We start from the raw sequence: 16,412 nt of genomic DNA on the forward strand, positions 1-16,412 counted from the left end.
ACTAAGGACCAAATATTAAATTGGGATACAGGCACATGCATTATGTAAATGAGAGACTAAAGCAAAAACAATGTGTGTGGGTTTGGCCTAGAAGACATGACCACAATACTAGAAATCCCCTTTAGAGGTCATACAACTGCTAATGCTTTTACTATTGGTTTTCAAACAATATTTAGGCCTAATTATAATGAAGGAATATACTTGTAAATCTCATATCTTGCACTTTTAAAGAGCATTGTCTTTGGGTTATGAGAGGCTCAATCAGTGTGAATGAATTTAGCATAATCCTCTCTGCATAATCTGTTTTTGAAGCAGGCATTGAATTTCAGAACACATGCTTCAGAAGAGGCACCCGTTCTCTCTCTCCCTCTGCTATAGCACAGACCACGTCAGAAATCTAGGTCAAAGTTAATTTGTACTTTTCTTGCGGTGTGCTAAATTGCAGCGTATATGTTTGTTGTAGTAGTCTCTGAAAACCCTCGATAAGCAGAAAGAAATGCATGCACCCACAGATAAGTGAAGAAACAGCCACTGCCTGGCGTTTATTTCCCATCGCCTTGGAAATATTCAAACAATTTTTACGAAGTGCTCTCATACCCAAAGGGGTTCTTTGGTGCCACTTACAAGGTACTCATCATATCTTCAGACTCAAGGTAAGTTGTGACGTGGAAACAACGTTGATTGAACCTCTTTTTGCTCAGTGGGATGTTTTTTCCCAAAATGTTATGTCTTATCATCCGTTGAATGATAATGGAAAGGACAAGTAATTCACATTTTAAAAATGTATAGATTTGGTAGATCTTTTATCATTATTTTGACCTCCCACATTACAATCTGAAGAAGTGTAAACTCTAACTTGCCTAGTTAAATAAAGGTTAAATTTAAAAAACAATAACATAGCCTATTAGCTAGAAAGGTAACTCCAAACTAGGGCTGTGACGATTATGGAATGTAGGGTAACGATTAACGTTAATTGTCATGCAAATGGTCACAGTTATTATCATAATTGTCATTTTTGTTGATGTTGCATGTAATGCATCATAATGCATATTTGAAAGACATGAATAACACTACTGCACACCTAATGTATACAACACAGTTTTGGTGACACCCCTTTCTCAAAAAACGAATGGTTTTGACCGCTTAGATATTTTTGAAATGTAGCTTCTTCTCCCAACCGCGCCGTTCTGCTCGTAAAATGATCAACAACTTTGCCCACTTCACGTATAAATAATAAACTGCTATTGGGTAAACCATATCTACTTGAATATAAAGTCTCCTGAAAATAATGTATTAAGGCAATTATGATCATTATTATACGATAATTGTACCCTACTCCAAACACATGTTCGCCAATAGCAGCTGTTTCGCTGGTTAAAGGTTAGGGAGTGAACCAATTTGGATCTCAGAGCATTTCGTATTATTCTGTACTTAAATCTGAGACACTCCATTTAATATTATATTGTTATGTTTCGAATGGTATGTATTTATTTGTGGATGTCCGTCACCCATTTCGTATTGTATGTTACGAATTACAATTCGTGGTATATGATGTATAATAGCTAGGTGGCTAAAGTTAGCAAAGCTAGGGGGTTACGTTTAAGTTTGGGAGTTATGTTAAGTTTAGGGAAAGGGTCAGCTAATATGCTAAGTAGTTGCAAAGTATCTAAAAAGTAGTAAGTAGCTGGTAATTTGCTGAAATGCTAAAGCTGTCCGTGATGACATTCGAACTCGCAAAATCGGACCTCTGAAATAAAATGGATGGCCCTCCCTTCAGCAAAATATATTTTACCAAAACCCTCCATGAACACTTGAAAAAGTAACCTCCAATATACCCCAAATAATAATTAAAACAAAGTGGATAGCAGAGAACATGAGTTCCCTTTACCCTCATTTCTTGGACAGACCAGAGCCTTATTTATGCAGTTTTAGAAACTGTTATTTGTCCTGTAAGCATTACATGGCAACGCAGGAATTTTGATAGCGCACAGGGCAGCGGGCCACAAGGTTGTGGGTTCGCAGACGACTGTGGACAGGAGTTGGAGTGGAAAGACCTCCTTTATAGTAAAAGCATTGCATTCATCTATCATCGTATTTGCAGGTTCGAGACAAAATTGCCTTTTATAAAAAATTTCATGCAATTCTAAATAATTCTACATATTAGCAGAATATTATTTTATACCACACAAAATTACCGGAATTACAGGCTATGAATGGACAGAGAGTTAGGCCTATTTGTTCATTTTATCATATTTTTACAATGCCAAATCTGGGTCTTGTTTGCAATGAAACTGTCCCTGTTTGCAAATAATTAAATCTGAGATGCCATTAGGAATCTGAACATAGTAATTTCCAAAATTAGGGCTACTTTTCCACCCCGAAGCAGAACATCTTTACTGCTGGCTACTCTACTTCCATGGTTTAACCAATGAGAGAAGATCTCAGGTGTTTCCCTAAAAACTGTCTGGGTTTAAAAAATCTTGTATTGTACAGAAAGTGAATAGCTTAATCAATTGATAGTGACATATTTAGATTACTTCCCAAGCAAAGTTAATTGTTTTGTCTCCTTGGCTATAGAAGGTTCTAACTCATCCTCTGAAAGTCAAAGAAAGGACACAATGGAATTCCCATATATGCATCGGAGTCACGTCTTTCCCGGGTATTTTATAGCTTGATTCTAGCATAAAGCATCGCGGACTAAAGCGCTGTTATAGATCACTTTATATAATCGGATCAGTTTTATTTTCTTAAATGTTAAACTAAGGGGGTAGGCCTGTGCTTTTTTGCCATATTCTTTAATAAAAGGTCTGCATATGGCATACCCTCTCATACCCCCTCAATTCGAGTCTTTGTTTTAATTTAACAGCCCTTCACTGACACAGAGTTTAAAGAGTGCATGGTGGGTGGAGGAATTGACAACAAATCTATGGATATAGCAGCCTATAGCCTAATTTCATCTGTCAAACAGGTACTCCTACCTCTTATTTCTTAAATAGGAAGAAATCGGCTCCAACACAAAGCCCTCTTGTTGTTAGTTAAGTCTAATTAAAATGAAGACGGCTGAAAGGAATTATACCTGCTTCAAATTTCATCACCAAGTTACTCGAATTTGGCTTATTGTGAGGTCAATAACTCTGATAAATACATCATGGGCAAGTAACAAGCTATCAAAGTTGACCTCCTGTCCTCCTCATCTTCGCTCTCTCCTTCTCAAACTGAACAGAACATAGGCTGTAGGCTAGTCTGCGCGCAAGATTGGACATGACCTAATCAACATCAACAAAAATCGGAAGAAGCTTTTGACTCTGCTCCTGAACTGATAAGGTAAGCATACACAGCACAGCCATTGTTTAGGCAGCACACAAAAGAGCAGGCTGGGGCTCAGGGTTGGAATATCCATTACAGTGTGTAATGCAGCCTAGTTCTGTATTTTATTTTTTATTTCACCTTTTTTTTAACCAGGTAGACCAGTTGAGAACAAGTTTTTATTTACAACTGCGCCTTGGCCAAGATAAAGCGTGGGATGGGATAAACAATCGTACAGTCAATAACACTATAGAAAAATCTATACAATCTGTACAGCTGCAGCGATCGGTAAGCTGCTCTGACAGCTGACGCTTAAGTTAGTGAGGGAGATATAAGTCTCCAACTTCAGTGATTTTTGCAATTTGTTCCAGTCATTGGCAGCAGAGAACTGGAAGGAAAGGCGGCCAAAGGAGGTGTTGGCTTTGGGGATAACCAGTGAAATATACCTTCTGGAGCGCGTGCTACGGGTGGGCGTTGCTATGGTGACCAGTGAGCTGAGATAAGGCGGAGCTTTACCTAGCAAAGACTTATAGATGACCTGGAGCCAGTGGGTTTGGCGACGAATATGTAGCGAGGACCAGCCAACGAGAGCATACAGGTTGCAGTGTTGGGTAGTATATGGGGCTTTGGTGACAAAACGATGGCACTGTGATAGACTGCATCCAATTTGCTGAGTAGAGTGTTGGAGGCTATTTTGTAAATGACATCACCAAAGTCAAGGATCGATAGGATAGTCAGTTTTATGAGGGTATGTTTGGCAGCATGAGTGAAGGTTGTATTTACACCAACCCAGCAGCTATCTTAGAAATATAACTTTGCTCTGTGCTTCTCTGAGCATGCACTTCGTAGCCTATAGGCAATGGATTCTTTTATTGAGACCACACTAAATAGCATATAGGCAGACACTTGATATTGCACGCCCAGCGGAGAATCAGAGATGAGCGGCGGCATCAGGCACACATCGATATATAGCCTAATAAGAAATGAATTATAAAACACTGAGAAATATAGAAATGTAATCAATTCAAAATGACATGGCTCTCCCCTGGACTAGATTTAAAAAATAAATAAATACTAAACCCTCCCCTTGACCGAAGTTGAAAAAAAATGACCCTCCCCCATTTTCCTCCAGGTAATCATTCTGTAAATGTAGATCCTTCCCTTAGCAATGTGTTGGAAAAAATGAATGTCCAAGTCAAGAAACCTTACGAGCAGCCAGCGTAAAAAAATTTTTTTTAGTTTTGTTTAACACTTTTTTGTTACTATATGATTCCATATGTGTTATTTCATAGTTTTGATGTCTTCACTATTATTCTACAATGTAGAAAATAGTACAAATAAAGAAAAACCCTTGAATGAGTAGGTGTGTCCAAACTTTTGACTGGTACTGTATATAAGTCTGTATATAAGTCTTTCTGACAGAATATTACAATTGGGTGAAATAACGTTTTTGGCTTTTGTGTGACAGAATTACACTATCCAAAAAAACACTTTTCATAGAATGACCCATGTGTAAGCTACATTCTATTTTTGTAAAATAATGTCAAAATACTGCAACAAACTACTAACAATAAGTGTGGCTAAACCCCTGGTTCTTGCAGAGACCCCCCCCCCCCACACACACACACACACACACACACACACACACACACACACACACACTCACACACTTTTGGATTCAGGGAAAGTTGAAAGGATGTGTTACACAAGTGATAACAAAATGTTATGATTTTCTGTAAATGAGTAACAGAAAGGACCTGTACATAAGATCCTCAAGCTTAATCAGTAGCATGAACTTACTTGAACCAAGAATTGGTTCAATAGCACATTTTGCTTCCAGTGACCTCCCATTATCAGAAATGTAATTTCCTCTAGAATCTTCACATTTGTCGAACACATTGCTCTTGCCTCCCTCTGATTACACTGAATGAGATCATATCTATGCACAGTGCATATCATCACACAAAAGTCCATTATCTGGTCAAAACTTGTTTGACCATGTCACAAAGGTTGGTGTCGGGTAAAGGGAGGGACCCAACTTTGGTTCAAGTGTACAACATGACTACAACTACTGCTATTCGAATGCTACTCTCATCTTTTTTAATCTAAGCATGAATTATTGGTTAGAGCGTTGGACTAGTAACCGAAAGGTTGCAAGATCGAATCCCCGAGCTGACAAGGTACAAAATCTGTCGTTCTGCCCCTGAACAAGGCAGTTAACCCACTGTTCCTAGGCCGTCATTGAAAATAAGAATTTGTTCTTAACTGACCTGCCTAGTTAAATAAAGGTAAAAATATATATATATCTGCCTAGCCAGCTTCATATCCTCTTCTGACGGCAAGTCTTGAAGTTGCAGTAACTCAACTCTTTATCATTGGCAGTCTGAAAATATGCAACCAATACACACACAAACTATGTTATACTTGGTTAGATACAGGTAACTGACAAAATAAGGGAAACACTTGAGTAAATGAGGGATACAAAGTATGAAAGCAGGTGCTTCCACACAGGTGTGGTTCCTTAGCTAATTAAGCAATTAACATCCCATCATGCTTAGGATCATGTATAAAACTGCTGAGCAGGCCATTATTTTGGCTACCATGGTTAAGCCGCCATAGGATGACAATGCCCTCATCCACAGGGCATGAGTGGTCACTGAATGGTTTGATGAGCATGAAAATTATTTAAATCATACGCCGTACCGGTCTCAGTCACCAGATCTCACCCACAATTTAACACTTATGGGAGATTCTAGAGCGGCGCAAGAGACAGTGTTTTCCACAACCATCAACAAAACACCAAATTATGGAATTTCTCGTGGAAGAATGGTGTTGCATCCCTACCATAGAGTTCCAGACACTTGTAGAATCTATGCCAAGGTGCACTGAAGCTGTTCTGGCTTGTGGTGGCCCAACGCCCTTATTAAGACACTTTATGTTGGTGTTTCCTTTATTTTGGAAGGTACCTGTATGTTTGAGACTATAGTCACATGAGTTAATGTCTCTGTGTGTGGTGAGACAGGGTGGAAAGCAGTGGTCAATGAAAACACTTTCAAATACAGAAAGCAACCGTATTTGTTACGTTCTTTTTCCTCTCCAGACAAACCATGATAGTCACCGTGGCAGCCCCACCCTGCTTCCCTCCACGTCCTGCTCTCCTCCTTCTGACCTGTCTCCTGTGGGTGTTCCCAGCTCAGAGCCAGGCTGGCAACATCCTGGTGTACCCTGTGGACGGCAGTCATTGGCTTAACATGGACATCCTCCTGCGAGAGCTGGACCTGCGAGTCACACTTTAACAGTGGTCCGCTCATCCACCAGCTGGTACATCCCTGAACACGCCCGCCACTACTCCTCCATCACATTTCCCGTGCCCAGGGCCAGCAGCCTGGAGGACCTGGAGTACATGGCATCCTTCCTGAGGAGGAGCCTAGAGATATGGACACGAGAGCGCTCCATTTTGTCCTTCATCAAGCTAAAGAAAGAAACAATTAATTTGCTGGAGGCGGCCCATGGCTGCAGTGCTGAAATGGCCCGCTTAGCCATGGAGGACAAACAGTTAATGGAGAAGCTGAAGGCAGCCAATTTTGATTTAATATTGACAGATCCTGGATTTGCAGGAGGAATTGTATTGGGGAGTTACTTGGGTCTTCCTATTGTGCTCAATGTTCGTTGGATCACCAATGCAGAGGGACACTTTGCGATTGCACCTTCGCCCCTTTCTTACATACCAACTATTGGGTCGCTGGTCACAGATAAAATTAGTTTTGTCAACAAACTGAAAAACTTCTTGCATTATGGAATCTCTCTTTATATTGATTATGGCATAACAAGACCTCTATACCAGGGTCTGATCAACGAATTCATCGATCCAAACACCAATATCTATTCTCTCATTCAGGGTGCTGATCTATGGCTGATGAGAGTGGACATTGTGTTCGAGTTTCCATGCCCAATGTGGTCTACATGGGGGGCTTCCAGTGTAAGCCCTCTAAGCCTTTGCCTGCGGAGTTAGAGGCATTTGTGCAGAGCTCGGGGGAACATGGGGTCGTGGTCATGTCTTTGGGGAGTCTGCTGGATAGCCTCCTCCTGGAGATGTGAGGTAATTGCAGCTGCCTTCGCCCGCCTGCCTCAGAAGGTGGTGTGGAGACATACAGGAGAGAAGCCCTCTACTCTAGGCAACAACACACTGCTGGTGAACTGGCTGCCTCAGAACGACCTACTTGGCCATCCAAAAACAAGAGCCTTTGTGACACACGGGGGCACCAATGGCATCTATGAAGCCATCTACCATGGGGTTCCCATGTTAGGCCTTCCTCTCATCTTTGACCAGTTTGACAACATGCTTCATCTAAAGGCCGGGGGTGTGGCTAAGATTCTCGAGGTGACGGACCTAGAGGTGAAACCTATGACACAGGCTCTGACAGACATCCTGGACAAGAGTAAGCCCTACAGAGATAATATGCGCAGGATGTCAAAGCTCCACTGTGATACCTCTCAAACCAATGGACAACGCCATCTTCTGGCTAGAATTTGCTATGAGGCACAAGGGTGCAGCACACTTGGGCACCGAGTCCTACAAGATGCCCTGATATGCTTACCATAATGTGGATGTACTGGTACTTCTCCTGACTGTTGTTGTGTCTGTCCTGCTACTAACCCTAATGACTTGCAGGATTCTAGGTAGGGCTCTTTGCCAAAGGAAAAACTGCAGTAGCCTCTGATGAATTCCAGTTTTACATACTACAGTACAGTATATACAACTACACAACTACTATATTCTACTACAACACAAATGGGCATGAAACATTGTCAAAATAACAAATGTTTTCATTAGACTAGAGATGGTTTCAGTCATTCTCAATCATTCTATTTCTTGGAATAAAATAAAAAACAGTACTTAAGCAAATGTCAAATCAATGCAATCTGCTCAAAATGTCACATTGTTTACACAACATTTTTTATTTGTGCAGACAAATGTACCAGTCACACATCAATGTAAATATTCACATAAAACCACAATCTCTTTTTTGGTCAGCACAAATAAAAGAATTACAAAATAACAACATATGGCAAATATGGGCAAACAATGTGATGCATTTCTTGCTTTTATGTCCTAGATTTCTGAGTAGGGGATTTGACTATGTTTGTGTGCTACAGGGGAATATTTAATACAGGGAAAAAATAAAGTGCTCCTTCCCATCTGCTGTATGGTATGTATTGACAATATCTCTCCAATTTATGACCAGTTCCATTTGCTTGCACTACACAAGAAAAATGCATTTAAAAAAGTTGCAAAGAAAACTAAATATAGCCTATTGAATTATCTACAGAAGGTTACAGAAGTTGTCTCATGTTTCTGGGGATCATAACTAGACATGCAATCTATTAAGGCTTAAAAACAATTAACATAGAACCTATATAATAGATACCAATTTGCAACTTTGTGTTATATTCCATTAGGGAAACATGAACAGCTGTATTGCATCGTAATACTTGCTTTAATGTGTGGTGTGGCAAACTCAATAACGTCAGTTGGCTGAGGGGACTCTTTAAAAGAAAAATCTATAGATAATTGGGTAACAATTCCTTTTAAATGTATTTTTATCATCTAAAAGCAAGAAAATGTCAAAAGTAGCAGTAAAACTGAAATAAAAGATGGCACATGACATATTGCAAAACAATGTGAATTTAATTTCTGGTCTTCAGAACCTGGCAGAACCTTTTATGTACCAAGATTAGATTTTAGTACCAAATATGACTAGCTCTTTTATTTAATACATGGAAAGGTAAAGGGAAATGTCCCTGATCATTTTAACAAGAGTTAAAAGCAAGAGTGAATTTTGAAAGCAGTTGGCAAAATCCTTTAATCTTCCATAAAAGTTAATTGATCCAGGAAAAATCTAAGACCAAGTAGCAGCGCTAAAATGCTAATCTTGTCGGCTATAACATTAATTTACCAACACAAATTAAAACATATTAGGGGAATACAAATATAACAGATACTGCACTCTGATTAACTATATTACCTTTTCATGTGGAATCGTATAGATATTGAACATCCGTTTAAAGTAACTGATGTACACATTATACACTGTTAAACAGATGCGGTCAAATATATTCGCACTCTTGCATTTCACAATAGAGCGCAATGGAGGTGAATCTTCAGTTTGTTCTTTTCAAAACTGATTGAATGGCAATTTTTACCCCATAGGCACCTGCAACTTACAACAGGTGAGTAAGTAAAATTATGCAGTAAATGAGAATCATACCTCCAACCAAATTAATTAGACTATTAATTAGTCCAGGCCATTTTTTACTTTGAAGGGAAAAATCAGAAAAAATATGTTTTTGTTCTTCTTGCCCATGTGCCGTTGTAAATCAAAAAAATACACTTGTAAACACCAAAATGTTTTTTAATTTCAACTTATTTTAGAATAAATTGTGAATCAAGCATGGGTGCCAATATATTTGACCACATCTGTATATGAGACTGAGGACATTCTTACAATGCAAACAAGTATGAAGTGAACCACTTTCCAACACCTCACTGCTCTTGACCTTGCTGCATCTATGAAAGCCAACCTCACAACCTATAAAAAATGTTGCCTAGAAAACACCCTCATATGTCAGCGGTATAGCCAACTGTATTAAATAATTTATCAGATGGCAGTCTGATCAATGTCTGTGGATCTGACTCTGGCTGTACGTTCATCACACACGATATCTCAGACAGCACTGGGACGATTTTGACTAAACTTACTGATTGGTCCAAGGCGGTGAAACATGTTTAAAGTTTAAGTTAAGTTGAAGTTAAAGTTGCCTCGTTTCCTAAAGCAAGTATCAGAGGCTCCTAACTTGGGTAGCACTACACCATGCTACATTGTGTCAGACGGATTGTAGGATAATGAACTGTGGACAAAGATGTCTTGAAAATGTGGTCCAAAATAATCACCAACTACTCTGGTCTTGTACATTTGCATGAAACACAATATGCCTAATTATACCGTTGTAGTAAAATGTATGATATTGATGAACTCAATCAAACAAAATGGTGCTCCCAGTGTACTTCCCTAAATAAATGGTTGAAAGTACTAAATGCAGTGTGTAGAGCCTTTTCTCTTTACATGAAATTACCATTAAAAAGCAAAAACAAGGGGGGAACTTTGTATGTTGGTTGTAACTCAAATATAATAAAACAATTGTTTAAAGTTGAGATCCACATAAGGTGAAACAGGCCACTGGTCACCCCAGGCGCTTTTTTTTTTGTTTTTATGAAACAGAGCAGCGGAGCATCGTGGTACCTACTCTGCTGGTCTATCGTGCTTGCAATGATGTGAGATGATGTCAGAGGGGAAAAAACTGTGTTGTTTGAAGTACCGTCTTTGTTGTAATATCGCAAACAGACGTGGCAGTTTCACCACTAAGGATTCCAGCTTTAATGAATGTGTCTTTCTGATTAAATTCTAATATTGACAAGCAAATCAAGAAATAAAAGTCTGAGCCATGGGTGAATACACATATTCAAAAAGGACATTTGTATTTGAGATGAGGGTAGATTCAAAATTATTTCAAAATGACTTGACGTTTTTTTTAATACTTATTACTGCATTCTGTTGTTGAATTTTGTATTGAAATTTTCAAGCACATCTGAAACCACTCAGTACGCTTAATCTTTTCAATCCTTTTGAACCAAATCATCAAGAACGACCCACACAAGTATAGTTCATTTGACAACGTACCAAAAATATTTTGAAATTATTTACTACCAAATAATTGTATGATGGCATGTCTCTGGCTTACAATGATTTTGTCCTTGTCTGGCAGTAAACAAAATGCTAAATGTTCCAATAGGGACTTGTTTATAGCCATGTGTAGTAATAGTCTACTAGGGGCCATTTCAAGAACACTTTATGGCAAAGAGCTGTGTGATACCAAAAGAAAATGTTAAATCAGATTTTATAGTCAATTCACAAGTTACAATAAAAAATATTAACATTGTCCTTCCAGCAGAAAAAACTAAACCTTCAACATTCAAAACACTCATCTTATGTCTGTGTTCCATACATCTAACTCAACTTGCTCTTGCTCACTTTAATTTCACATTCCCTTCATAGATGAAAGGGCAGGGCACCCAGCATTCTTCCTCATACTTCTTCCTGAATCAGACCGTACTTTACACTTTCCTTGCTTCTGTCCTCGCCATGAAGTTAAGTTATCTTATTTGGGACATGGGTGCCCCTTCTGCTAAAAGAAGCAGACATGCGCTTCTAGGAGGATGGAGTCCCTCTGCTCCCTTCGGGAGTGGCAGCAGCCCCGGCCCCAGCCCCACCTCCAGTGACCAGGTTCCGGAGCAGCTTGCGGCGGCCGGCCTGATAGTCCTCCTCATCCACATTGACCAGCAGTTTGATGGCCTCATGGCCCACCGCCTGTTTGAGTGAGTCTGTGATGAAGACGCCCTTCAGGGCCTCCAGCAGGGAGCCATTGATGTAATCCCGCCAGAAAGCATCTAGGTATGTGAGCTCCGAGAACTTGATGTCACAGATGATGGAGCCCAGGTCCCGGGACTTGAGAATAGTGTTTGCCTGGTTGAACCTCTCAAACTGCCTCTCCAGAGCCTCCTGCTTGTTGGAGAAGACGTTTCCCTGAAGCGCTGATTCATGCTGGCAGTACTCGGCGCGCACTCGTAGGCGGATGTCTGCAGGGGTGTGGGGTGAATAGGGAAGAGCAAGTGGAATGTTATACAGAGGAAGTGTGTGCCGTCTAATGCCATGGAAACAATACAGTCAAGGAATGACTTAATTCAGCAACTGTATAGTTTGGTCGCAGATATGTATGCATGTGCTTTAGCCAACTCTTTTGTAATTCATTGTCATGAAAGAACTGTCAAAAAGTAGATACACACATGCAACCTCTGAAGGCATAAAGTTACTAAACAAAACAGTTGCTTTTGAATTCCCTTACCACAAGTTTGCTTCTCCCTGCAGTCTCCTGTGGTGTGGGCCCTCTTCCTTTTGCGGCTCGGTAATGGGGGGCCTGGCTTGGTGCGGGGGGGGCCCACCTGGGGCCCCGATGGAGAACAGCATATTACTGGTTGGGGGCCTGTTAGTGGAGTAGGGGGAAAAATGCTAAGATATTTAGAGATGTATTCATTTCACTATTTCCACCAACTGTATTACTCCCCCCACACACACATACTGTATGTAGATGTATACATGTAAAGTCACACATTCACCTGTCCTCCTGTGGGGTGTAGCCTCCCTGCTCTCTCCTCCTCTGGGGGACACATAACGCACTGACGTCTCTTCCAGGTACTTATCCACTGGGTCTGGGCACACTGAAAAGCAAAGCACAGCAACACTTTTGGTTAGTGACTTAATATTTACATTTAATGCAAATTGTCAATTATTAACTAAGAAAACACAAAAAGTGTGTTTTCAAGAAGTTGGCGAAAAGTGGTAAAAAAATGTTTGGTATAACATTTTGGAGACCGACAACATAACATTTTGGGGATCGGCAACCTACGTTTTCTGCCTTGACGCCAATAGATTTAGTTTTCTTTTTCATTTTCAATAGTATTTTAGTGGGCCTGAAAAAGGCAAAGGTTGAGAAGGAAACCACCACTCACCGGTCTGTCTCTTCCTGAGTGTGACATAGGGCAGCAGGTCGTGCCGTGTGATGATGCGGAGCAGCTGCAGGACGTGCCTGAAGTTGGTCTCATCACAGCGCCCCTGGCGCTCCAGAGCTAGCAAGAAGTCCCGGCCGCTCCTGATGCCTCCGCGCTCATACTCGTCGATGACGTCCACGAACAGGAAGGAGAGCACTCGCACGTCACGGTGCGTGAGCTGGGCTCCCACTATGTCAAACATGCGGTGCAGTGAGTACAAGCCGTAAGCGTTGTCTACGGCCTCCTCAGGCCAGGGTTCGAAGCGTCCCGACGAGGGCCTCCTGGAAATGGCAGAGTTAGTGCAGGAGGCCGAGGCGCCCCTGTTCACTGCCACTCCGCTGGAGGTCCCCACTGATGAGGACCCCACACCACCCATCAGACCTCTGTGGGGGGCAAGGTGCCCCGCAGCACTACTCTGAGTAGAGTCCAGCTGGTTTGGGTGAATGTGAGGCCTACCGTGGTGTGCTGAAGAGTTCTGGGGGACAAGGAGGGGAGGGTTGACGTTTGCATTGGGGAGGGGATGCTGCTGTGAGGTCATCACTTTGTTAGGGGTGGAAGATGACAACGGGGATGCAGAAATCCCAACAACTTCTTTGTTGTGTCTGAATACTTAAACTGCTTTCCTATAAAAAAAAAAAAAGAGGGACAAAACACTTCACACCTGGCAAAACAGTAAAAGACCGGAACTGAAAGAGCATAAACTCAAACAAAGGAATGATTTTTAACATGAAATTAGGTTGATTATCTAAACTCAAGTTTCAGCATCTAGATAGGTAGCTAAGCTCTCTATTGTGTAGCTTAACTAGTAACGTTAGTGTCTACCATGCCTATAGCTAGCAAGCCAACCAAACTGAAAGTTACTAATGTAATGATAACAGCTAGCTTCTAGGCCAAATCATCTTGCACGGTTTATCCCTTTAAAATAAGAATTACACACTTATTTGAGCAAGGGAAACAAATATACACAACATGGCTGTCAGTCATGATATCAGTGACGTAACTCTCTCCCGAAGTTTACTAAACATCAACATGGAAAATGGGCAATGGGCAATGATGACTGGCTTTCTAGGCTAGCTCAATGCACCAAGCCAACAACGACGTAGCTACAGTAGCTAGTTAGCCCACTCAGACAGGCAGAGGTCCAAGCTAGCTGGCTAGCTATATACAATAGCATAGCCAGTATATATATATATATATATATATATATATATATATATATATATATATCATCTTTGGCATTAGTAGCTAACGTTAATCACAACAGTCAGGAAGCTAGGTAGGTCATTGTTAACAACAAACATCTAACGTTACAGTAAGTACAGTAGCTACTAGCTAGTTAAGTTAGCTACATGACATTGTTAAATTTCGCTAATCCTAAATGACTAGCTAACGTTAGCTAGATAAACCACCCAGATAACTGGATAACCACCAAGCTACAAGCAGCTTGTTATTGTAGAAACGCAACTAGTTAGCTAATTAGGAGCTCGTATGGAGCTAGTTAGTTAACAAACTAACGTCGTTACGTCAACTCGTTTCAATTTAAATTAACGAACGTTAGCTAGCTTGCTAAACGTTATTTAGTTACACAAAACAACAAAAACGTGGTCACAAATTAAACGACATCATCGGTAGCTAGCTAAGATTCGTTTTTTTAAAGACATTTAGCCACAGTAAGGACTGGTTTTCGTATGCTAGATAGTTGGCTAACTTTAGCAATGTAGATAACTAGTGCTAACCATGTTTACCTTAGCTACGTTACCTTAAGTTAATGGCGTTAGCTACCTTGATTCAAAATAAATCAACTTGAAAGACCGTACCTACTTACTTAACGTTCTTGGTGGAATGCTAAGCTCCTTCAAGATCAGAAAACACAATTATGATGGATAATGTCACACTCTTTCCAGAGGCTACAATTAGCATGCCCATTGTCCTTTCTCAACTAAAATGAAAGAATATCCGGTACACAGTATGATTCACATCCAGGTTATTAATTCAGGCCCTGTTATAATACTTGTAAACGAGACAGTCTTTGCTTGTAAAGTGCACCCTTCCTTCCTCTCTCTCTTGAACTAATATTTCATCTAAACATGAAATGGATCATTTGTTTATGACAACAAAAACATAAACAGGAGTATGTTTTGGGTTATGATAGGTGATATGCAGCTCATAACTGAGGCATTTACAAATTAGGCTTCAAGATGGGAAGCCTATAACATCAGGGCATCGTCCTGATCGCACCTATCCTATACATTTAATTCAATATAGCCTACACAGTATTAACAGTATATATGATGTGGATTTTAATCTTTGTTTATACAGGTACAGGTAAGTAAATTAAGAAACAATTCATGTTTACAATGACAACTTGTCCGTCCAAACAAGAACCTATTTGAAAAAGAAAGTAACAGGCTGATGTAGAGAGAGCGTAAACTGTATTTGGGCTGGATCCATGGATTCTGCGGTGCAGAGCCACAAAAGCTTTAGGCCTAGGGGCGGAGGCAGAGCCTCTTTCCATTCACACCAAGCCCCAAATGGCAACAATTCCTTACAAAGGCCATCCCACAGCTACCACCAATGTAGCCTAATATGCACTATACTTTACTTGTGGTTGATATAAAATAATATAGACGCAGGCTACTGATTGAGGAGTGAATCCACACTGGAAGCTTTACTTCTTAACACACACTACAGTTGCCCTGTAGGACACCTCATCCAAATACCACACATGTCATAACAAAATCATCCACAACTCAAAGGCCAAATTATTTCATATTGCTCCGATACATTGGCAACATTTAGCACATTTAGTAAAATAGATCACGGTTTATTAAATATATTATATTTACCACAATGTCTTGGAAAACATCTGTCCTGTCTTCACAATCCTTATCCTTGGTTCTTCTGGGAATCTAAAAAAACAACAACATAAAATTAAAATTAGCTTCTCAAATATATTTCTTTTATGAATACTTTGTGCCCAGAAAGTCCTTGATATGCATCTCTAACTTTGGTCCTGGCAGTTCCAGCCAAGCACTTACACACACGATTCAATCTCCAGGACTTGTTATTTTTATTTAACCTTTATTTAAAACCTCTTGGAAATAGGGGGCGCCCTTTTCACTTCTGGATAAAATTGTGCCCAATTTAAACGGCCTCGTACTCTGTCCTAGATCATATGATATGCATATTATTATTACTATTGGATAGAAAACACTCTAAAGTTTCTAAAACTGTTTGAATTATATCTGTGAGTAAAACAGAACTCATTTGGCAGGCAAACTTCCAAACAGGAAGTGAAAATTCTGAAATGGGTCTCTGTGAAAGGCATTGCCTATTCAATTGTCTTGTATTTATGGATCTGTATGCACTTCATACGCCTTCCACTAGATGTCAACAGGCAGTAGAACGTGGAATGAAGTGTCTAGCCTTCCCTGGGACCGGA

General features: G+C 40.3%; 1 protein-coding gene and 1 pseudogene across 2 annotated transcripts; one reads left to right on the forward strand and one right to left on the reverse strand.

Moving 5' to 3' along the window:
* The first annotated feature begins 147 nt into the window (after positions 1 to 147).
* On the forward strand, positions 148 to 8,505 carry LOC120059300 (annotated as a pseudogene).
* A 469-nt stretch (positions 8,506 to 8,974) lies between these two features.
* Positions 8,975 to 14,904, reverse strand: LOC120059301 (death effector domain-containing protein-like). Of its 2 annotated transcripts, none has more exons than XM_039008254.1 (5): positions 14,796 to 14,904; positions 12,932 to 13,593; positions 12,539 to 12,640; positions 12,268 to 12,405; positions 8,975 to 12,001 (listed from the first exon to the last, which is right to left on the reverse strand). In XM_039008254.1, exons 2-5 carry the CDS (start codon positions 13,506 to 13,508, stop codon positions 11,574 to 11,576), a joined length of 1,245 nt encoding a protein of 414 aa, XP_038864182.1. In that variant the 5' UTR covers positions 13,509 to 13,593; positions 14,796 to 14,904; the 3' UTR covers positions 8,975 to 11,573. The 2 variants fall into 2 exon arrangements, with proteins under 2 accessions (XP_038864182.1, XP_038864180.1); XM_039008252.1 differs by having other exon boundaries at positions 14,788 to 14,904.
* Positions 14,905 to 16,412: the final 1,508 nt, after the last annotated feature.

This window comes from Salvelinus namaycush, chromosome 14 (genome assembly GCF_016432855.1).
Source record: "Salvelinus namaycush isolate Seneca chromosome 14, SaNama_1.0, whole genome shotgun sequence".
Classification (NCBI taxonomy): Eukaryota; Metazoa; Chordata; class Actinopteri; order Salmoniformes; family Salmonidae; genus Salvelinus; species Salvelinus namaycush.